The sequence below is a fragment of the Urtica dioica genome, chromosome 10 (genome assembly GCF_054948205.1).
Source record: "Urtica dioica subsp. dioica isolate 48M chromosome 10, U.dioica_male_clone48M_v1_H2, whole genome shotgun sequence".
Lineage (NCBI taxonomy): Eukaryota > Viridiplantae > Streptophyta > Magnoliopsida > Rosales > Urticaceae > Urtica > Urtica dioica.
Genome location: NC_142765.1, coordinates 19,793,561 through 19,818,283, shown reverse-complemented (window position 1 = coordinate 19,818,283; position 24,723 = coordinate 19,793,561). Strand labels below are relative to the sequence as shown.

Sequence of the window (24,723 nt, the reverse complement as noted above, 5' to 3'; positions counted from 1 at the left end):
GAGAGAGCTTACCCGAGCGAGAGAAGGCACAACCGAGCACGAGATAGCTCGGTGGTCGGAGTTCACGGTGGAGGCACGGCGGTGTGTAGCGGCTGAGAGAGAGAAATAACGTGAGACCGAGAAAGCTCTGCACCACACCGGAGCTGGTGGCTGCGACGGGGTGGCCGGAGAGAGAGAGGGCAGTGGCGGCGGTCCTCGTGACGGAGGCTGAGAGAGAGAGGGTCGTGCCGGTCGGATGAGCGTAGTGGTGGCGGCGGCGACGGGGTGGCCGGAGAGAGAGAGGGCAGTGGCGGCGAGAGGTTGGAGGTTGAGAGAGAGAGGGTCGTGGCGGCGGTCGGAGGAGCGTCGTGGTGGCGGCGGCGACAGGGTGGTGGCGGCGACGGTGTGGGAGAGAAGGAGAGAGTCGGAGACAGATCGAGATAGAGGCGTTTGTTTTTTTGGGCGAATTTGGGTTTTCGAATGAAAACCCTTCGAGCATGCTTTATATATAAAGACTTTTAAATTTGGGTGCGACAAAGTCGCACCCAATGAAACCTTTGGGTGCGACATAGTCGCACCCAATGACCTGTGTCAGTGGTTTCGGGTGCGACTTTGTCGCACCCAATGACATTTTGTAAAAAAGGGGGAAGTTTTGGCCGCCTAAATTTTTTTGGACATTTAGGTGCGACTTAGTCGCACCTATAACTTTGGGGACAGTATTGGGTGCGACTTAGTCGCACCCAATAGTAGTACCACACTATTGGGTGCGACTACTCGCACCCAAATTCAAAAATTTCCCGAAAAATTTTCAGCGCTTAATTGATTTTTGGGTCCGACTATTCGCACCTGAAAGTCTTTTTGGTGCGACTTTTAGGTGCGAATAGTCGCACCCAAAAGCCAACCGCACCGGAAAACTGTATTTGTAGTAGTGTTAAAGATTCATTGAATTTTTTTGGTATCCAATCAAACAATCAGTAAATCATCTCATATTGTCAAAGCGATCAGTATACCACCGTGTAGAGCTGCAACATAGAATTCGAAATCCAATGGTTTGAGTTCCTAAGCCAAAATACATAAAATGAACTAAAATATACAATTTAAATATATGAAATATTTCGAAACATGTAGGAAACGAAAAACTAACTTATCCATATGCAAATCTTTATGAAATCTCACAAAAGTCTCTGAAGTTGTTAGAAAACTGATAAAACCAATATAAAACTCGTGTTATATATTTTGGTGAAAGAAATTCTTGAGAGATCGAACTCTCTTGCGAGTAAATATTTTTTTTTATTATATACTGTTTTTATATAGTTTTGCATTGTTCGAAAGTAGAGAGAAGAGAGGCAAGTTAGACACTGGAGCTAAGACAAAATAAGGTTTGAGTATGGTCCCAAGGTCACCATTTATTATTATTATTATTATTATTATTATTATTATTATTCTAAATCAGCTTTGGGTAAAAATCTAATTTCATAACTCATGAGTAATATTTTTTTAAAAATTTTCATTTCAATTCCTAGTACTCATTTTGACATCTTTAAAACTCATGAGATGAAAACCAACTGATGAAATAAAACCAAATTTTTTGTGTTGACTGAGTAAAGGTGGGATTTTCTAACAACTGGTTAATTTTGAATTGAAAAAATTCGTTGTGGACTATTCCGATAAATCAGAATCAAATAAGATTCTCAACGGAATCCATAACTTCGACCAAATGAAAATAAAGTACGAAAATAACAATCCAAGAAAAATTTCCAATTTTCCAACACTTAGCTCGGACCAAAACCGAGAATCAATTATCAAATCGATTCGAGTTTGGATTTCAATAACTAATTCAAACACGAGTCTCAAATTTAAATTTCCATTTACACTTGTGAAATCCACAGAAACTCGCTTAACAAGCCAATAAATTCTCATATCCTCAACTTGGCAATAAATGTTACAAATAAATCGAAACATGAAATTCAAAACAAATTTCCGATTCTTCGATGTTAAACTCGATCCAAATAGAGAGATTAGCCATCAATTTAAAATCTTCATATCACATAGTTCCAATGCTTCCGTGTAGAAGCATCAACTCCGAATCCTGTGACACAAGATAAATCATTAATTTAAAATGACTAAAATCGGCCCAACAACATAAACGAGACACTGCTAACTACGATACGAATAACTATCGAGTCCTTGATTCAATCAAAATCACATAAATTCATAAATCACAAAATCCAAATAGAATCAATAATCAATAGGGCATGAGATAACTCAAAACATAAATCCAATGAATTCTCAATACTCAAACTTGATCACAATCTCGACACACACAAAACTGAAGCCCTCAAATACGACCACGGAAAGCCCCAAAATTCAGATTCAATTTTAAACTATAACCAACCAATAAATATCACCCACCCATAATTCTCAGACTCAATCGATTGAGATGCTTAATTCAAGCACAATCTCTCGTGATTAAGCATTTAACCAACCAGTCAGTCAATTCGAACCTATCAATTTCATTACTGAACCAAGCAAGACGAGAGAAATCATCATCGAATTTCATTATAATCCATATCAATTTCAAAAATCCAAACCGAAAACATTAAAACCCTAAATCCATTTTCTTAAATTCAACCAAGTGAAGGAGTTTATCTTGAACGAATTTAACCTTGTTGCAACTCCTTCTTCTCCAAAAAAATCCATCTGAAACCAAGAAAGGAAAAGCCCCAATTTTTTTCAAACCCTAGCAGAAGACGTAAAAAATTGGGAATGTCCCTGAATGCTCTCTTCACCATTTCTAGATCTCAAAAATTTTGATTGGCCATTGTAGTCAATTAGAGGGAATTGAAGATTTCGATACGGTCCTCGAACCAACATTCCGAAGTAATCGTCTTCGCAAATGGCGTATGTATACTAGTAATGAGAATGTCATATTTAATAGCAATGTATAATTAGGTACTTAATATTATTAGCCAATATTACATCATTCACACGCGATGCATGACTAGTTACACAACATTGTTTGACCATATTTAAGTAGGGTTGAAAATTTATAATTTGGGGTCCATCACAAAAATTATAAACTTGGGGCCCTAAGAAAAAAAAAATTATAAACATGGCCATTATAGATTTTAACGTATTTTGGCAGGTTTGTAATTTATATAAGATTATAGTTTTTCTTTGGATACACCTAATACTAATTTAACAGTAGTACTATGGGGTCTTTATTTGAGAAAAAGAATTGGGATTAAAGCGATTGCCTTAGTTTGTCAAGGAGAAAAGTAGACCATGTCTAATCTATGCCTAAGGTTAATCTAAAGATCAACGTCTTAGCCTACTATAAAATAACAAAAATATGAACACGGCAAAAACATGCAAGCTCTGGAAATGTATTACAGACTTATATACATGTTATATTAAATTCACCTCTTACATAATTGTTTTCCATATGAAAGCGCCAATAAAAATATTTCTTACTTAGCAGCTAACGTGGCGTGATTCAGCAATGCGTCTCTAAAAAAAAAACGACTTTAAAATATGCAACGATGATCAATTCTACAAATTTTGTGAGTGCACAATTAAAGACATTTTTAGGACGCCGGTTTTGAAAATTATGACTTCGTGTGCTTCTTGCGATAGATTTGATTCACTTTGACTATTGTAAACCTAGTTGATCGAGTTTTTAATTGGACGATTTTTCTTGCCACTGTATGTTTTACTTTAAACTTTTGTTCTATTTCATGTATTTCTCATTTTTCAGTTTACTTGGCTCATGTGCTCTAAGATTTTTTTTTTTAGCTTATTTTTTGTTTACTACGCTTTCCGTATAAAATCAAACACAGCACATGTGACAATTCAGTAGGTGGATCCAAGATGCCACATGCATTAAAGAGCTCGTTAATAAAATTTCTCCGTCTGGCTCGAGAGTACCGTGAATATGAATGAGTGGATCAAATATCGCGATATCTAAAAATTCTCGGGTAATACTACGAAATATGGAAGGTGGTCATCGGTTTGCATATTCTCTTTGTCCATAAATTAGTTTTTCGATCTACGTCACTTAAATAATACAACGAAAAAGTAACCCAAGAGAATCTAAGGGCCTATTTGGTAGTTCACTCAAACTGTTTTTGTTTTCTGTTTTTGTTTTCATATAGTTATAGTCTAAATTTTTTTTGCAATTGTTTTCAAATAACTGTTTGGTAAGGATTTCAGTTTTTTTTTTAATTCAATTTTTTTTGTAATTGTAGTGTAATAATTCACATAAGAATTAGACATCGAGTTATATACTAATTGAAAGTCTTTGCTACAAATATAATGACCGTACCTTTAGTTATAATGATTGTTCACAAGTTTATCGGAAAACACCGTTTGTCTTTGTAGTCAATATAACAAATATCAAATTTTGATACCTAATGTTAACTAAAAATAGTAAAAACTTATCTGCTTGACGGGAGGATCACAACCAATTAACAGTTTGTAAAATAGAATTTCTGATTGTTTAAAGTTAGCCATAATTGTAAAACTTAAGTTTTACAAGGAACGAAAACAAATTCGATAATCGAAAGTGAGGAAAATGAAATGATGTTGATAGGAGAGAATGAGATGTCAAGAGGAGATATTAAAAAAAAAAGTTAAAAAAATTGAGTGAAAAAATTGAAAAACACCTAAAAACTGTTTTCTGATTTTCTTCATTAAAACAGAAAACAGTTTGAAAACTTTTTGAGTTGTATTCTGAGAATCATCAAACAAACAATGAATTCAGTTTTTTCATAAAACTGTTCAAGTTAGAAAAGTAAAACAATTTTCAAGTTAAGAAACAAACAGGCTGTAAGTCTCGCCATTAGTACAACGAGCTATTGGAGGTTGGGAGTCTAAGTCTCATCTCGAGAGTTAGAGAGAGAGAGAGAGAGAGAGAGAGAGAGAGAATTTTTGTAAAATTTCTCTTAAGTTTGAAAAACTTATCTCAACCTTTGGGCTAAGTAGAGTATTTATAGGAAATCGCGAGGCTTTGGCGACTAATGGTTAGCCTTGGTGAGATGATTTTCGGTCTATGGATTTTTGTGAATGGGTCTTTGGCGAGTGAATTTCAGCCAATGATTGTGTTTCTTGTGTTTTAAAGAGAAAATACAATGGTTAAAACTTAAAACTTGGAACTACAGGAGATTTATCTTCCAAATATTAATTTTGAATTGATATAAAAGAAAATATACACAAATTTTGTAAAACAGCTTTTAGTATCATGGATTTTTGATATACACAAATTTTGTAAAACAGCTTTTAGTATCATGGATTTTTGTCTAAAAAACTTATTTGATGGTTACTTGTAATTTTTTTTTTTTTGGAAAAGGTTACTTGTAAATTGTAATCTTTGTTAACTCTATTTCCTTTCCTTGTCAGTAGTTACATAATATTTCCATAAGACGGTAATATATTGGACTCGTCGATTTTTATATCGTATGAAATACCATTAGTTTTTTTAAAAAAATTAATTGATAATATTAAATATTATTTTTGTAAAACCCCTCTACAACTAGAGATGCTCTTCCGGTTTTTTCAGATAATTTATTTCACATCTTATTATTCGTATTCCTTCTTATGAAAATTAAAAAGTAGCCTCTTATCCCAAAACAAATTCTTATCGAATTGAAGAGAGGAGAAGAAAATGGCTGGATTGTAACTTGTAGACATGGGAAGGTGACAGCGATAGAGTGACAGGGTCAATAACAGTTGGAGTTTTTCTCTGTCCTAGCTGGCACTTCATATTTCTTTTGCCACTTGTTATCTATCTGTAGGACCAGCTATACACGTGACAGTGACGTTTCGTGGGGCCACTTAAAAGACTAAATAATCTTTGGATCTTTTTCATTCATGTTTTTTAATTATTGATCCATCAATTAGAGAACAGAGCATTAGACTTTTTCGTCCAATCCAAAGCTTGTATGATATTTATTTATTAATTTATTTTTATGGGGTACGTATCAAGTTGTCAACAGTTTTTATTTTTAATTCTATTAATAAGTATTATGGTACTGATTCAAGACGTGTAAGGTATTAATTTTCAACTCTTTATTTTTTTATTTTAAATCTTCATTTATTTCATATGATTAATTTAGCCATTTTATTATTTTCGATTTATTTAAAACGTTTCTGTTTGTACTATTGGCTTAATAATTGTAGTATGTATGCACAAAAACTAAAAGCTAATAAAATGTTAGGCCGCCTATCAAATTATCAATTGAAAGGTTTAAAAAATTGGCCAAAAGTAATTGGCGATTTTTTATTTACTGTTTCCGAGACAGTTGAATATCGAAATTTTGTTTCTTTTGAAAATTGTCTAGAACTCATCGACATTTGTAGTTAAAATTGACAATGAATGTTGATTATTTTGTTTCTATGTTGAAAATTATCCAAGAGTAGATTCCTTTTTAACAAATATTTTGGATAATTTGGGAACGTTTCTCAAATAAATGTCTCGAAGTTTTCAATTCATAGACATTTTTTTCGACTGTTGATGATTTTCTTAAAGTAAATTTACCAACAAATCATATGCATACGTATGAGTTTTATTGGTTCTCTAGATTATTGAACTTGATTACAATTTTGTGGCCCTATCTACCGCCTAAATAGAATCTTTGTTATGTACTCTTTTGTTTTAAAATTAACTTTCTTTGTGCTATATAAAGCTAATATAATTGTTTTCATTGACTGGATTGCTAATACACTACACGAAGCATTAGAGTAGTTTCTCTGCAACCAACATAAAGTGACAACTATAATTTTCTATAAGGTATCCAATTTATTTAAGTATCAATTTCTTTATGCAGCATCGAAATTGTTAAAAAAAAGTATCGGAAATGATTAGTTTTTAAATGTTTCAATGATCTACTATGATGATTATTTTTTTTTTTTTGCTCCATACTATGATGATTAGATACTCTAGTTTTTCCACAAAATACTTTCACTACCGCTTACTTATTCTTTTCGAGTTTCTTTAATATTAGCCTGATATTTCTACATAATATAATAAGAGATTTGTAACTAACTAGGCCACTTTAAACATGTGATTTTGAATCTAGTCTATGTTTGACAATTTTTAAGGATATAGCCAAATGGCTTATGTAGAGGTCTGATTTGCCCTTATTTATTAATAAATTCGTCACTTTCTCTCTCCTATTTTTTTTCAAATAATTTTTTTTTCATCAAAACTTCAAAAATTCGTATATTTCTCATACAAACTCAAAATTGAGTGATTTCAAATCCTACAAATTCAGGGCGTCGAGATCTTCAAAAATAGACCCAATGTGTTTGATGAAAAATTATGTTTAATGCATCATATTTACATTTCCATTTTTTTTATAATTTCAAAAAATTTCCGTTATTTTCATATTTAAGGTAGATTTTTCTACATCTATGGTATTAAACATTATTTTTCATCAAATACAATGGCTATTTCTAGTTCATATGAGATAGATATGATTTTTTGAAGTTTTTATGTAAAAAAAGTGTAGGAAAAAAATAGCAGAGAGAAAATAACGAATTTATTAATAAATAAGGGTAAATAAGACCTTAATTATTATCACATAATCATTTTGGCTATTTCCCTAAAAATTGTGAAACATAAGCTAAAAACAAATTTCATAGTTTCATTTTAGCTATTTCGCTACAATGCCCACATAATAAAGATAAAATTACATTAATTAATTTTTATCTAATCAGCTATAACCTTTATTACTGCAATAATGATTATCATCATTGCTTTGTAAAAAAAAGTTTAAAACAGTGGTGGGTTTTTTTTTTTTTTTTTTTTTTTTTTTTTTATGTATAAGTAAAGAGAATAACCAAATTCAAGTTACAACCTTAGTATGCCTGAAATTCCGTAGGCCTGAAACTAAAACTAAACTAAATTACTCAAACCTAGTTTACGCAAATGTAAATTGAAAACCCTAAAAAAAATATTCCATAGGTCATGAATCCTCAAATTTTTGAATTCATAGATGTTATAGAGTGTTTGTCTCTAACGTTTCCGTGATGGTTTATATTATAAACTGTAATGATTGATATTATTTTGCTTGGTTGTAACTATTTTCTCAAGCATCAAAGTACATATTGACTATTTTTCTAGTTAATTGATTATTTGACTATAATTTTAACTGTCCCATCTTAAAAATTTCTTTAGTTGACACCAATAATAGGTTCAAATATGCACATCGGAACACTACTTCTGTTGATGTATTCTTCAACTTTTTAAATCCTGAATATGCCCAGAATTCCATGGAAAAAAATGGAAACGAAATAATGCGGAATATATTGTTTAAGTAATCTTCACCGAACAAAAAAATTTCCCCGACTGCCCAGAGCAATTAGGGCAAAGTATAGTAGGCTTCAGTTTCATTTTTTCGATTTTTATTCCCAGTTTCCTTTTGTTTGTCTTGTGTGTCTCTTGGCCGACTCTTTCACAGTTTCTACAAGATTTTTTTTTTTTTTTTTTTTTTTTTTTTTTTTTTTTTTTTTTTTTTTTTTTTACAGTTTATACACCATCATGACGTGACGTCATATTCTTTAATCTTACATTGTTAACCCTTTTTTTCCCAAGCAAAAACAACCACAAGAAAAAACGTGTGTTATTTCCTTTTGAGCACTTTTAAGGATTAACATGCGGTTATTATTTTTTCTGGAGTTATTCACGCGGATAAGCTGACGAGAATCCCACGCCGCTGTCAATTATCGATGCTCTCTAATTCAAGATTTTTATTTTGTAAAAATATTTCCATTAGGAAGATCAGAACTTGAGGTTCTTCTTCAAGTACATCACCACTTCTTGCTGCAAAAAGTTGAGAAAAAAAAATGGAAAGGAAGATCAGACCGTTGGGGCACAGAAGCAGATGCCTTGTTACCCAAGCATGTTACACTTTTTTAATCTTAATGCAATGACCCAAATTTTATAATGGAAAAATACAATTTGAAGGAAAACTAAAAATTGAAACAAATGTGAGGGAGAATTATTTGACAGACGAGGCAAATATAGGAAATAAAAAAGATAGAGTGAGAATATGAGCTCTTACTTTCATTTTCATTTTAGTTGAATTTTCCTTTTCCAAAGAAAATAAGCTGTTACTTTTAATCTTACATTTTTCTTACTATTTTTCTCAAATTTTTCTTCAATCTAAATAAGACTAGAAAAATATGAACTAAAATATATTTCGCTCGCCTTTTCGGGGTTCTAAGCATAATGGTTTTTTTTTTTTTTTTTTTCTTTTTCTTGGAGAATGTCAAAAGGAAAACAAGCAAAACTAAAGTAAACTACTACATCATAAACTTATAGGGCTATACATTTGGTAATATAGCTCAAAAATTATGGATCTCACTAAGATCAAATTGAAAAACCAAAATGCGTTTCCATGTGTGTGCCCATTAAACTTCATACTTAATAATACAAATATATAATTTTTTTTTAGTACAGTGGAATTCGCTTGTTGGGATTTTTTTAATGTTTCTTTTTGTTTTCTACCAACATGGAAAACTACAGAAATATCAATATATTTAACACAAACAACTCTTTATATAAATTGGATTTTTGGCACAGTGTGCTCTTGAACGTGTAGTACACTTGGAATTTTTGGCACAATGTGCTCTTGAACGGAGCTTACGGCGGTGGAAATGGATAAACAAATGTGCCAAATATAAGTATATGTATATAAGTTTTATTGAAAAGAGCTATAATTTGTGATATTTATATTGTGTATACTATGAAATGAATTATTGTGTTAGTTTTTTTTACAAGTACATTTTTATGATGTTTTAACATAAAATCATGCTTAATTTTTAATTTCTTTGTAGTTGAGAAAAAATTTTGTTTCGTCACCTGCTTATCCTAATGTCTTATGGACTTATTAGGATATATTCACTTAAAAAGTATTGAGCGGCCAAAATTTTAAGAACAGATTTCAGTGAAATTTATATACTGTAATTTATAACCAAATTCATTTAGAGAATGATTCATAATATAAAAAAAAAAATTTGACTTTCTATTTAAATTCTCCATTTCTATTATATATTAATTGTATTCGTGTACAAATTTCATTTTCTGAATAATTTTTAACATTAAATACTTATAAATTATTATCTATATAAATTAATTCTCCATTTTTGCAAAAATATTTATCCAAGTGTATGCATATAAATTTCATTGTCTGATTATTCTTCCCATAAATAAATCTTATATCAATCACAAATCGAAGGAAGAAACTTACAAGCAAGCAGATTAGAACGCAGCTGGCGGCCCCAGGGAACAAAGCGTACCAGAAATTCAAGTGATGAAACTTTGCCCCATCAATGAACAATATAGGCAAGCTTGCCGCTACAATATAACACATCAAACACAATTATTTAGGAGATTATTCAAATATTTTTTTATTCAAAAAATCTGATTCAATTTAGGGTGATGTAGAAGCCAATTTAAAGTTATGGATTTGCAAAATAACCAAAGTTTGTCTTAAATTTTTAGCCAAAATGTGCAGCAATTTGATTTCAAAATTTTTTTTTATCCCAAAATTAATTTTTTTTAAACTGATAAATTGCTTATAATAATCGTCAATAATTTTAATCTTGACTGTCAAAAAAATTTTGAATACGTAAATTTGGTTACTTTGATGAAAAGTTAAAACTTTGACTATTTTACTAATCAATAAGTTTCAAATGGCTATTTTGTACAATTTTTCCTTCAATTTATTACCCGGCGGATGAGTTGAGCCCGTGACGATCATGAAAGCAATGGAAGCAGCGAGCGCAGCGCTCCTAGCGAGCCATCCCGGCCCAAACACTGCCAACGCTGCCACGCCAATCGCTGCACACCCTATTTGGGCCATGAATATGTTGTACTTCTGCACACAAATTTAATTTAATTTTTTATGAAATCACATTTCAAAAAAAAAAAAAAATTGTTCATGTTAAGAGAAGTGAAAAATAGGCCAATTTTTTTTTTTTTTTTTTTTTTTTTTTTTTTTTTTTTTTTTTTTTTTATGTTTCAGATCATGTTACTTCTTTTAGGCATGACTTTATGCGAGCTTTAAACTAGTAGTGCCAAACTCTTATTCCTTTGAAAATAAAGATAAATTATACATTAAAAAAATTTTGAGAGAGAGAGAGAGACGAACTCGAGCACCGGGAGAGGACGGGGTAGCGAAGAGGACGGCACAAACGGCTCCTAAGGGCGCGATCGTCATCGAAACTCCTTTCGAGGCCAAAATTTGATCCATCTTTCCCAGTAACGCCATCGCCGCAAACGCTCCTGTAATACATTTTAAGAGGGGAAATAAATTAATTACATGACCGTCCTTAACACAGAAAAAAAAAAAAAAAAGTTGCAAATTATTAGTCCATGCCATGAGTCAGATTTGTTAAACACAACTCAGCTTACTTAAGTTACCTATAGGTCACCTTTCAAATACAAATCATTACACCTAATGTATAAACCTCATGTTATTGAATGACGTAAATGTTCTGACGTAAATGTTCTCACATTTCTACATATTCTAATTGAATTTATCCAATAATAAATTGCAACAATTCAAGAGACACCAAGGTTTTAAGTTTGTTAAGTTTTAGTTGGTTGTGCACTAATATTGACTCCTTGAAAATTTCAACTTGTAATGTTATCACGGTGCCGAAGATTTGGAAAATGATAAAAGGAATCCATGGTATTTTTGGCACCATACAATTTTAGTGAATATAATATATGTATGTATCGGAATTGTCAAAACATGTGTAGCCATACATATTTATCTATCTATGGGAATAGATTCAGTTAAACAACACACAAAGTGCACGTTGAAAAATACCCCATCTTCCGTTTTTTTTTCTTTCTTTTCTGAATGACAAGTTCACAGTGACAAAAATTCCTAACATTTCTTTCTCTAACATTTTTTTTTTCTTCAGATTTATCAACGTCTCAAAAAGTGGCTACGTTGCGCAATTGAAGATTTTTTTCCTAACATTTCTTGCTCTAAAAAATAATTAACAGATTTAGCCTTGCCATTACTTTTTTGTGGAATTGAAAAAAAAAAAAAAAAAAAAAAACCTGCAGAGGGCCAAACGACGTCGCTTAAAGAAGGGCCTGGAGAAGCCTTTTCAGGCTTCCACGCGTCCCAAACTGAAGACGTGGCCAAAACGACCGTCGCTCCATTTGTCCTCCTTCTCCTCTTGACGGCGTCGTTTTTGGCGTCGCGGAAAGCCGGAAGCGGAGAAAACGACCGCAGAGAGGGTGTCGTATAGACGGAGGAGTGTGACGATGACATCGTCGTAGCCAAATGCAATTGCAGCCCCATGTTTGGTTGGTGGTCTCGTTTCTCGGATGACTTTTTTGCCGGGAATCCAATTCCCCGTCTGCTGACGTGGAAAATCGCAAATGGAATTGAGAGAGAGAGAGAGAGATTATGATAGGACAGAGAGAGTGGGCAAAAACAAAATAAAAATCGAACTGTTTCAGTGGGGGATGGATGGTTTGAGTTGACAAGCTATGGGCTTTTGGGGAGCGCCAAAGGCCATTGCTTCGCGAAGAGGATATGCATATACTGCGTGAAAAACTATTATATATATGATTTAAAAAAAAATAGCTTATTTAAAAGTTTGCCTAACCAAAATTCGTTAACTTTTAAGTAAATAATCACTTTTAAACATAAATCTTTGATAGATATTTATCAAACATTTAAGTTTGTTAATTTCTTAATAGACCCATTTGATTATTTGTCATATATATATATATATATATATATATATATATATATATATTTAAAAGTTTGACTAGCCAAAATTCGTTAACTTTTAAATAAATAATCACTTTTAAACATAAATCTTTGATAGATATTTATCAAACATTTAAGTTGATTATTTTCTTAATAGACCCATTTGATTATTTATCATATATATATATATATATATATATATATATATATATATATATATATATATATATGCGAATTTACGCCTAAACGTGGGCATTTGGAAGAAAAATGTGGTAGAATTTCATTCATTCCTACAATTTAAAAGAATGAGAATTTTCTTCCACTGATAATGCATTATTTTTCTTTCCATTGGTTTTCGTTGATTTCAGCTTTTGTTTTATTATTTTATTTTTTTAATCCCTCATTTTCCTTCTCCTGTAAATATTACTCTCATTCACATTATTTTCTCACAACTTTCGCATATAATTTCTTCTCCTACTCACTTCAACTACTAACTCTCATACAATATTAATATATTTGTTTTATTATAAACTTTCTTATTTAATTTTCATATATAATTTTAGTATATAGTTTTAGCATATGAATTTAGTAAAAATTATCGTTTTCTCCACTTTCTTTGTTCTTTTGCGTATATAGTTTGTAATATAACTTCAATATGTTTTCATATCAAAATTTAGTATATAGTTTGTAAGATTTTATGAGTTAAAAAAACTAAATTACTCTTCATTTTCTCACTTTACATTCTAGTCTTTATTTAAAAAAACACTACATTTCAATCCTTTAAAAATGTATTTATTTTAATTACTATTTTTATGCGTGGAAATGGAAATTTCCACCAATGGAATGAAAATTTCCCTTCCGTAGTGAGTGAAATTTTCCTTCTATTGGCTTCCGTTGATTTCAACTTTTGTTTTATTATTTTATTTTGTTAACCCCTCATTTTTCATCTCTTGTAAATATTACTCTCATTCACATTATTTTCTCACAAGTTTCTCATATAATTTCTTTTCATACTCTCTTCAACTACTCTAACTCTCATACAATATTAATATATATTTGTTTTATTATAAACTTTCTAATTTAATTTTAGTATTTTTAGTATATAAATTTAATAAAAAAATATCGTTTTCTCCACTTTTTTTGTTCTTCTTCGTATATAGTTTGTAATATAGTTTTAATAAGTAATTTTCATATATAAATTTAGTATATAGTTTGTAAGATTTTATGAGTTTTTTTTTACTAAATTAGTCTTCATTTTCTCACTTTACATTCCAGTCCTTATTTAAAAAAAAAACACTACATTTTAATCCTTTAAAAATGTATTTATTTTAATTATTATTTTTTATGTGTAAAATAATTTCGGTCAACACTGAAAGAATAATTTCTTCCAATCAGACACAGAATTCCGTGTCGTATAGAAGTGGATGTCCACTTCCTTCCATAAGCCCATGTTTAATTACGCCCTTTATTTATTATGTTTTCCTCGGCAAAATCAAAATGAATACGGGTACTTTTATTATCTTAAATTAGGTAACTAGCCAATTAAAATGTTTAGGATTGCTATATAAACAACGTTTCGTAAATCTTAAGTAAATAGCCATAAAGATGACATGAAATTCCTGATTTGCCCTTTCATTGAAATAAAATGGTGTAATATTTACGTTAATTTACGCGTGTAAATACATGGACGTGGCTATTTACTTAAGATTTATGAAATGTTGACCGTATATCAATGTAAAACTGTAAATATGGATGTAAACGTAATAGACCTATTTTATTACGTAACATGTATAATGTGTTATTATTTTATGTTTGACTATCTTGGTAAAAGTCCACCACCATTTTTATTAACCAAAATAAACTCAACACAACTAAGCCTTTTGAGTAGCTCAACAACCCAATCCATATTCCGCTATTGTAGGTTTAGCTCAAATTTATTTTATTAAAAAAATAATCCATTAAAATTGGCCAAAACAACATTATTCCAAAAACACCCCTCCATATCAATTAAATAGTAAATTAATTAATTTTCTGGTAAATTAATTTGCTATACAAATCTGGAAATTTCCAAACTTTTACGAGAATCGGGAGAAAAACCAAGAGACAAAATGATTTTCGAACTGAATTTGTAATAAACCTGCAAAATATATTTTTTGTTTAAATAATGTAAATCGAAATAATATATGTAATTCGTAACAAACCAAAATAAGAACAACAAATTAAAATAACTCTTACGATAAATTAACTTGATATACAAATTCAAAAAATTTCTGATTTAATTACAAGAATCAAAAGAAAAATTTAGAGACCAAACAATTCAAATCGAGTTTGTAATAAAGTTGAAATCTTTTTTTTTTTTTTTTTTTTTTTTGTTGAAACAATGTAAATCGAAATGAATATATGAATTTGGTGGCTGTTGCGATATTTTCGCACACAAGTGCATATAGTTGCTCAAGTAAAATATTTTATAAGTGTGAGTCGATTCAATGAGGACTATGTTTAACCGAGAAATTAAACGAGCTAGCCATGAATTGAACTCAAGATTTCAAATGAGATTATTAACTAAAATTGCATAAATAAATAAAGCATGAAATAAATGTGGATAAACGGATGCGTAGAAGGCAAGGAAAACGGCTTCATAAAACTCTCATATGAACAGAATTCTTAGAACTACACATGATCTTTTAGTTCACTCTCTTCACTAATCACACTCACATAATATTATCGCTAAATCTCTCTCGACCACCTAACAATCTATGTCGATACATGGTTTTTATCTATTGATCTCAAACCCTAAAAATACAACAAGCATTACAATTGGGAGTATACACATGACTCCATAGCAGTCGAACTGTCTCTAGTCTTAGGAATGTATTACGGTAAAATAATTCTTATGCATGATTATTTATTCTCTCGAGCAACTAAACAATCTTATAAAACATATATAAGGTTGCGAATCTCACACAAGAATTAAGCACAAAATTAAATCAAGTGATAGAGAACATGAAAATGAAAATGCTTCAAATATTAATAAATAAATCCATAACCATATTCAAGACGTTAAGCCATCACCCTCTCGGAGATTAGTACATGGCGACGAGAGTAACTACAGAAGCACAAAATAAATAAAACCAAATTTAAACTAATAAATTGAAATGGGAGTTCTAGAATTAAAGAGAAGAAGATGTAACACTGAATTAGTGGTGGTGAACGGTGGTGATGAATGAGACTTCTTTTCCGGCTTTCAATCTCTCCCAATGAGCCAAACAGGAAAACTAAAACCTAAAATAAACAAAATTTTTGTTTTTTTTGTTTTTTTTTTTGGGTTCTAATGCGTATATATAGGATTTTTTTTGTGATTTTCGGAGCTATTTGAGTCTTTGGATCTCATCAAAAGGTTTAAAACTCATCAAAAACGGAAAGCATGGCTGAAAAGGGGCACGGGCGCAGCTGGGTGCACGGAACACGCATAGTGTTTTGTTTGGTGTCCTCGGCGCGCAGTGATACTTAAAAGAGCCTTAACTTCTTACTCTGATGTCCGATTCTTGCAAATATATATGCGTTGGAAAGCTAAGAGAGAGCTCTATCCAATAGTGGGAAGAGTTCATCCATAATGTTTGATAGAGAATCTCAAAACCATGCAGAATAGAACTCCGTGTTTCTTGTTCCGCTCTAGTTTGTTCGAAAAATCTTTGAATCACCTCAAAATTGCTCCGTAACGTCACATGATGCTCTATTAACCTCCCTAACACCCAATTGACACTCAAACCTGTAAATCACTCGAAAATACATCAAACACCCTAAAAGTCACCCGAGAGCGCGTGGAATCTAGGCCAGAAAACAAAAATCGAAATAGTAAATTAAATTAACTCTCAGGTAAATTAGTTTATTTCACAAACCTAAAGATTTTCAGACATAATTATAAGAATTAGAAGAAAAATTGACAGAACAATTCAAAATAGTGCTGTTAAGAACTTGCATGAAAATTGTTTTATTTAAACAATGTAAATAAAAAAAATTGATGAATTTGGAAACAAACTCTAAAAAAAAAAAGAAATCAAAACAAAATTCGTGTAGTTAAGAGATATGAGGAATTGAAATAACGCTAATCAGAGTAAATGAAAATCTTCAAAGCAATCACCATAGCAAACAATGAGAAAGTTAGAATGATGAAATTTTTTTGTGAGTTTAAATAGAAAGAGACAATATAGTGGAAACAAAACAAAAGTATAATGGTACCAACAAAACAATTGGGCTATTTATTTAATAAAATGAAACTTATGCTAAAATTTTAAAAACATCTAAAGAATTGACTAATTGCAATAAATTTTTCATTATTCATCTAACGTTTTAATTTTTTTTTTATAAAAAATAAGGATTAAAGTATACGTTGCTAATGAGGTCAGCTATTTTTTTTTTTTACTTAATATACCCTTATTAATTAGATAATCATATTTCATTTGAAATAAAAACCATTGAAAATATCAATTATTTTATTCTAATTTTTCAATTTTGTTCTGTCCACACTCTTTTTTTTTTTTTTTTTTTTTTGTCCTCGAAAGCCATACTTTTTTACTTCACATCTCCCGTAACTCTCTCATTCTCCTTTGTATAGTTTTTTTATTTTTTATTTTTTATTTTTTTTTATATCTTCAATACTTCAAAGGCTTATATCTCTCTTGTATGAAGTCATGTTTGAGTGCTTCCAAGTGTAATGGATTCGTGGTGACAAGATCTTGAAGAACAGACTCAGTATGTCGGCTGAAAGTTTCTATTCCCTGCTGTTAAAGTTTGTCGAAGAGGAAGCCCGTCTCGTCGATACGCTTCCTATCATTGAAGAGAATTTCTATTCACCACCAACTAAAAACAAATTTTACGATGTTGATAATTAAATCCATCAACAAATTTTTTGTTTCGGTGCTCGGAGATACTCCGATTTACTTAAGTTACGATATAAGATATTTTTATTCCTCTCTTTCCTCTTATTTAAGATTTAACAAATAAGTTTAAACACAAGTTATACGACACACTATAAATCGTTTAAATAAATGGGATCATAGATTGTGCGGCAACTTTTTTCCATGTTGAATGGTAGCTCGGGAGAGTGATAGTAAAGTATCATTATAGAAAGGGTAAAACACATTTTTTTATTTTTGAAATGGGAAACTTCATTCACAAGCTTGGATAAATGGGTAAATATTTTAAATGACACAGTCATATATGTTGCCAAATTTAAGCTGTTTTGTTAGAAAATTTAAGTTTTGGACATTTTAATAAAAAATTAAAGTTAAATTATTTTAAAATTAATTAATTTAAAAAAACTATTTAGCATAACACGCTGTATTTAAAAGGATTAATTCCTTTTTTACCCCCCTGGACTCGTAGCTCGATTACATTTCACCCCCTGGACTCGGAAATGTTGCAGAACTAATCTAAGAACTTAGACACGTGTTACAACTTGCCACTTCCGTCAGTATTTGGACGTTAAGTTTAACTTTTTGATGACGTGGCAATATTTTAAAGGGTATAAGAGTATTTTTTATTATTCTAAATACTTTTAATATTTAAATATTGTTATCAGATATATTAATTGTTATTAAATAATTAAATACATCCATTTATTCTCTCTCATCTCTCTCTCTCTCTCTCTCTCTCTCTCTCTCTCTCTCTCTCTCTCTCTCCTTTTTTCTTCTTTTCTTCTCTGCATTTTTTTCCTTTCCTGGTTCGCAGCTATCAAGGTTACAAGATTTTTCCTTTCTGGTTCGCAGCTATCAAGGTTAAGAGAGAAAAGAATGAACAATTCTTCAAGAGCAAGGAAAGGAATTGCCTAAACCATCGTTCTGTTACTCTCATCTCACTAAGGACTAGCTCCAATGGCATCGTCCTCGTTGGAAACCAGCAAACTCGTGACGGCGAAGACGGTCCTCACCACGGCGGCGTCGATCGCAGCCATGGCGGTGCTCTGTCGATCAGTCATCAACGATCTTCTTCCTAACGAGCTTCAGGAACAGCTCTGCTTCGGTAACCTCCTCTCTCGATTCTCCAATCAGACGACTATAGTGATCGAGGAGTTCAACGGCTTGGACGCGAACCAGATCTACGAGGCGGTGGAGATTTACCTTGGTCAGAAAGTCTAGCCGGCGACGCGGCGGTTGAGAGTGAGCAAGCCGGAGATAGAGGAATCAATCTCCGTCGCCGTCGAGCGCGACGAGAGCGTTGCCGATGTCTTCTCCGGCGTCGATCTGAAATGGACTTTGGTTTGCAGACAGATCAAGTCTCGGAGAAGAGACTTCTACAACCCTCGCGACATGAACTCGACCCTCCGATCTGAAGTCCGATCGTTGGAGCTCACATTTAACAAGAAACACCTCAAATCGGTCCTCGGTTCTTACCTTCTGTATGTAATTGCTCAATCGAAGATCCTGAAGCAAGAGAAGAAGACTCTGAAGATCTTCACCTGCGATCCAGAGCAGATGTCGTACAACGTCTCCGAGGCGTGGGTTTCGACGAACCTAAATCACCCTGCGACGTTCGAGACTCTGGCCATGGACGCGGAGATCAAGGCGTTCGTGCTTGAGGATCTGGACCGGTTCGTGAGAAGGAGAGATTACTACAGGAAGGTCGGAAAAGCGTGGAAGAGGGGATATCTTCTGTACGGTCCGCCGGGGACGGGGAAGTCCAGCCTCATCGCCGCCATGGCCAACCATCTCAGGTTCGATATCTACGACTTGGAGCTCACAGCGGTCCGGGCAAATTCGGACTTGAAGAAGCTTCTGATCGCCATGTCCAATAGGTCGATTCTCGTCATCGAGGATATCGATTGCTCTGTCAATTTCGATGACCGGAACAAAGCTCCCGATCCGGAATTTGGGGCTTTCGGATTTTTGTGATGTTTTTATGGATTCAGGTTGGTTTTGATTGTTGAGGTTGTGATTAAACTCGAATTGTTTGATGAGTTTTGTTCATTATTGAAGAAAAGAAAAGAAGAAGAAGAAGAAGAAAGGAGAGAGAGAGAGAGAGAGAGAGAGAGAGAGAGAGAGAGAGAGAGAGAGAGAGAGAGAGAGATATTTAATTTGATAATAATATTTAAATATTAAAAGTATTTAGAATATTGCCACGTCATCGAAAAGTTAAACTTAACGTTCAAATACGGACAGAAGTGGCAAGTTGTAATACGTGTCTAAGTTCTGATATTAGTTCTGCAACATTTCCGAGTCCATGAGGTGAAATATAATCGAGTTACGAGTCAGGGGGTAAAAAATGGATTAATTCTATTTAAAAATCGGAATCGACAATATGGAGAGAGTTTGAGATGTTTACATCTTTCGTCACTACTTTTGCTTTAAACGAAATGTGGTGTGTCACTATATAGAAAAAGAAAAAGAAAAGTAGATACAATACTAGCTCGTTCCGAGTTGAAGATGGGTTTGACATTTATTGGGCCAAATGTGATTCATAAGATTGGATGATTCGTACTTAGACTGAGGTAAGGCCCAAAACTGATAGGGGAGAATTTGAGGAAATCGTCAGTATACATGATGAGTGGAAATGACTTCCAATATTTATTTCCAAACTTAATTCATCAATGTCTCATTATTTATTTTTATTCTATCATATTTTCTTATTATTTGCGGTTTCATTTGAATATTTTTCTCTTTAAAATTAATTTTTTTTTATTATTTTCATTTTGATTTAAAATAAAGCCAAAAATCGCCTGAAAATTAAAAATAAAAACATTTTTCTCGAAGGTTTGAAAGTTTGAGCTAATCCACAAGCATGACAATCTACAAATATTGGGGCTCCAGTATTTGCATGACAGAAGCAAAAGTGCGTGTACTCTGCTCGACCCATTGTCAAGTGTAGAGCGAATATGTTTCTCATTCATTAAGAGAATCTCGGAGGTGCAACTGTGCAAGCTTTGTCATGAGCTATATCACTTGAGGTAGCATCGACCGATGATTTCTTCACTCGATTTTCTTGGTGTTTGGGTTTGGCAGATTCAATGATGATGATTGAAAGGATTGCATTGATATCATTTTTTATTTCTGACATAGTGTTGCAGGACAAGTTGTTACCAAGATGGTAAGAGCAACGCTATCTTTTTTTTTTTTTGAGAGTTGCGCTAACGCGTCAGCGCATAGTCATATATGTGGGTCTACTTGGCACGTAAGACCCACTTATTATAAGAGTATCACCGTTGTCAGCGCGTTGATATTTATCATTTTAGAGAGAAAGAGAGAGAGAGAGGATAATTTAATGATGATGATCATTTTAGAGACTGTTCGTCGTTACCATTCGCGAACATGTACGAATTTCCATAAAAATCATGCTAGGTTTTTGGAATTCGCCACTTTGTTTTCGAACATATCTCTCTCCTTCTTTGAAATACTTTCTCCAGAAAATCGTTCTTAGCTATGTTCGGATTTCACTGCGTCTTGATGCAGTTCGAATTCAAGCTTGTTGTATCCTACATTATTGTTGTCCGTGATATTAAGAAATTTTAGAGGTACAAGAGACTAAAAAAAGCGTATTTCATGCATGATTCAAACCCAAACGTCTACAACTTCGAAGAGTTTCACAAAATGTGTCCAACGAGGTCCAAGTCACAACCTTAGTTGAGCACAGTGTGATGTCGTTCGATCGTGTCGATGTGTTGTTCAGCAAGATCAGCGTGGCCAACGTATCCAATGCCTCTGATAATCTGAAAAAAAATTGTTCTAAACCATCGTAAAATACCCCATCGCCCATTCAATGATATCCAAATTCTGATTTTTAAAATTCTTGTCAATTTGGAAAAAAAATCACGTTTTACATTTTTATTTGTTTCAAAATTAGAGCACTAGAGTCTCACAACTAATTCAGCACTTAACTTTGGGGTCCCCATCCCTGCTGAAGTCATCTCATCATATGTATAGGTCCCAAAATTAAGAAGAGGATAACTAAATTGGACTTTTTAACATATAAAAAAAAGGACTTTTTAACAAATAAGAGCGTCTCGGAAGTGGGAAATATTTAGTACCTTTTATTTCTTTTCAATAAGTTCTTAAAATCCATTCATAATCATAATATATACTTTAGCAACAAGAAAAAAATACACACAATATATCGAAACAATTAATAACAAGGTTCTAAATAAAAAAAAAACAGGACTTTTTAACAAATAAGAGGGTCTCGGAAGTGGGAAATATTTAGTACCTTTTATTTCTTTTCAATAAGTTCTTAAAATCCATTCATAATCATAATATATACTTTAGCAACAAGAAAAAAATACACACAATATATCGAAACAATTAATAACAAGGTTCTAAATAAAAAAAACAGGACTTTTTAACAAATAAGAGGGTCTCGGAAGTGGGAAATATTTAGTACCTTTTATTTCTTTTCAACAAGTTCTTAAAATCCATTCATAATCATAATATATACTTTAGCAGCAAGAAAAAAAATACTCACAATATATCGAAACAATTAATAACAAGGTTCTAAATAAATAAATTGTAGAACTCAATTTTTTTTTAGAAGTGACACTATTGGCCAAGATTACATGATTATTAACAGTGCAAATGGATGTGGCACTATTGACCAATATTATATGATTTAGTACGTGAACATTAAGCTAAAAGAGGATAAATCTTTCACTTGTAAGGAGACATGCATTTCTGCAGCTCATGAGACTCGAATTCAAGACCTCTCAACCGAAGTATGTGTGAGATTACCACTAGACCAAACTAGCTACTGCGTAGAACTCAATGTAATTACTTCGCTAATTGAAATTCGTATTAATAGCAAGGTCTAAATTCTATAAATTATCATAAAATATGCAAGGATTATTTTTTCGATCACTTTTCCAAAAACTTATGCCGATGAATACAAATTTTATCATGTGCAACGTTTTAAATTTATTCAAACTTATTATTTTTATTTTTAAGATATTCTACTTTGAATTAAAACTAGATTGACAATATTTTTTATTATTATATTGAAACAGATTTTCGTTGGGCTCACGAGTAACCGGTCAAGCCGCTAAAGTGGTTATAAATCCTGTTAGCAAAACGGGTCCTATAGAAATTCTATCTATTAACATGCGAGAAGTAAGGGGGTCAACCTCTTTCAAATATACAACATGGATTCTGACAATGCAATGCAATGTAGCTGGACTCTCATGTCGATCCGAATGAATCCTCCTTTCCACGGAGGTAAATCTTTGCCCGCTAAGCAAGGGGATAGCAAGTTACAAATTCTGTCTCAGTAGGACATGTATTTCTATACTTCATTGGAAAGCAGGATTTATCCTTTTTCACAAACTTTTCATTCATTTAATTTTTATTTCATTTCCATAAGATCTTCTATTTTTTGGGACTATCGAAAAAGAATTTAAATCCTTAAATATAGTCAAGATTTATCTAAAACTAACAAAATAGTAAAATTTTTAACCTATCAGTTGTTAATAAAAATATATAACCCTATATTTTTTCACTAAAAATTTGAGGCCTAAACGCTATTGCCTAATTGTCTCAACTTAGGCTCGGGCCGGTGATCTACTCATGCATATAATTTGTATATAAGATTATTAATTTATCTAAATGTTCACTTGTTCCCTAGGGTGAAATTTAAGGTATTTACTAAAAAAAAAAAATTGAAAATCTTAATTTTCTTAAAAACTACAAATAGTTTAGTAATTATGTCCTAATCAATAATTTTCTTTCCTTTTTCATGGTTCTAAGTATAAAATGACTGGATTGTCCATATATATATATATAGTCTCACGACAAATTTGCATTAACACCGGTACTGCTAGTAGTCATCCAACAATGGCAGATTCCTCAGCCACTCAGACCACCGGAAAGCTCCACGGGAAGGTGGCGATCGTCACCGGTGGCGCCAGCGGAATCGGCGAGGCCACGGCTCGCCTGTTCTCCAACTACGGAGCTCGAGCGGTGGTGATCGCCGACATCCAAGACCACAAAGGCAACGAGGTCGCGGCCTCGATCCGCGGCGGGTCCTACTTCCACTGCGACGTGTCCGACGAAGCTCAGGTCAAAGCCCTCGTTGACCACACCGTGGCGGAGTTCGGCGGCCTCGACGTGATGTTCAGCAACGCCGCGGTGGTCAGCACAAAGGACCAGACCGTGCTCGAGCTCGACATGGCGGAGCTCGACCGGATCTTGGCCGTGAATGTCCGTGGGATGGCGGCGTGTGTGAAGCACGCCGGGAGGGTTATGGTTGCGCGTGGGGTTAGAGGGAGCGTGGTGTGCACGGCGAGCGCGGCGGCGCGTATGGGGTTGGAGAAGCTAACAGACTACACGATGTCGAAGCACGCGGTGTTGGGTCTGGTCCGGTCGGCGAGCCTCCAGCTCGGCGTCCACGGAATCCGCGTGAACTGTGTTTCGCCGGGATACGTTCCGACGCCGATGTCGAAGGCGTGGTTTGGGGTGGAGACGGAGGTGCTTGAGAAGTTCTCGATGGCGGCGATGGGGCTGAAGATCGGGAAGGTGACTCAGCCGGAGAGTTTGGCTGAGGCGGTGGCGTTTCTCGCTTCCGACGAGGCGGAGTTCATCACCGGCCATGACTTGGCCGTTGACGGTGGTTACATTCATCGTCCCCTTTAAACGATTTAGTGTAATGAAAATGCATTAAAAAAAAAAAGAAAAAAAGAAGGCACCTGACCGGTTGTAGCCGGTTGATGGTTCATGTGTGCATGATGTACGGCATTAAATAAAAAGAGAAATTTAAGTTTATAACTTTGAAATATGTGTGGAGCGGAAAAACCATATTTATGTAGCATGAAGAAAATTTTGCATTTTGGCTCTGTTACATTTTGGCTCAATGTAATGATTCTAATCCAATCTTTGATCTAATTTATTAGACTTAAGACACCAAACTGAGAATATAGGGACATAATTTATCGGCACCAAGGCAAAGATTGCAATTTCCATAGAATGCAATCTTGAGAATATAATTTTCGAAGTGGATAACAAATTCATTTTGGAACGAGAGACTAAGGGCA

The 24,723-nt window shown here is 33.1% G+C and overlaps 2 protein-coding genes and 1 pseudogene across 2 annotated transcripts; 2 read left to right on the top strand and 1 right to left on the bottom strand.

The window, feature by feature from the left end:
- Window positions 1-8,263: 8,263 nt before the first annotated feature.
- On the bottom strand, window positions 8,264-12,522 carry LOC149383814 (Integral membrane HPP family protein). The gene is made up of 5 exons (XM_089629252.1): window positions 12,056-12,522; window positions 11,133-11,266; window positions 10,712-10,859; window positions 10,230-10,336; window positions 8,264-8,800 (listed from the first exon to the last, which is right to left on the bottom strand). Exons 1-5 carry the CDS (start codon window positions 12,300-12,302, stop codon window positions 8,759-8,761), a joined length of 678 nt encoding a protein of 225 aa, XP_089485378.1. The 5' UTR covers window positions 12,303-12,522; the 3' UTR covers window positions 8,264-8,758.
- A 6,070-nt stretch (window positions 12,523-18,592) lies between these two features.
- LOC149383813 (protein HYPER-SENSITIVITY-RELATED 4 pseudogene) lies at window positions 18,593-22,968 on the top strand (annotated as a pseudogene).
- A 555-nt stretch (window positions 22,969-23,523) lies between these two features.
- On the top strand, window positions 23,524-24,517 carry LOC149383812 ((-)-isopiperitenol/(-)-carveol dehydrogenase, mitochondrial-like). Its single transcript, XM_089629350.1, has one exon. It carries the CDS (start codon window positions 23,528-23,530, stop codon window positions 24,323-24,325), a length of 798 nt encoding a protein of 265 aa, XP_089485476.1. The 5' UTR covers window positions 23,524-23,527; the 3' UTR covers window positions 24,326-24,517.
- Window positions 24,518-24,723: the final 206 nt, after the last annotated feature.

Coding starts and splice junctions, on each gene's coding strand:
- LOC149383812 (XM_089629350.1), top strand. CDS start 23,528: ATGGCAGATTCCTCAGCCACTCAGACCACCGGAAAGCTCCACGGGAAG.
- LOC149383814 (XM_089629252.1), bottom strand. CDS start 12,302: ATGGGGCTGCAATTGCATTTGGCTACGACGATGTCATCGTCACACTCC. Junction 10,860..11,132: donor CGTCCTCTCCCGGTGCTCGA/GTTCGTCTCTCT, acceptor ATTTGTGTGCAG/AAGTACAACATATTCATGGC. Junction 10,337..10,711: donor GGGCTCAACTCATCCGCCGG/GTAATAAATTGA, acceptor GTTATATTGTAG/CGGCAAGCTTGCCTATATTG.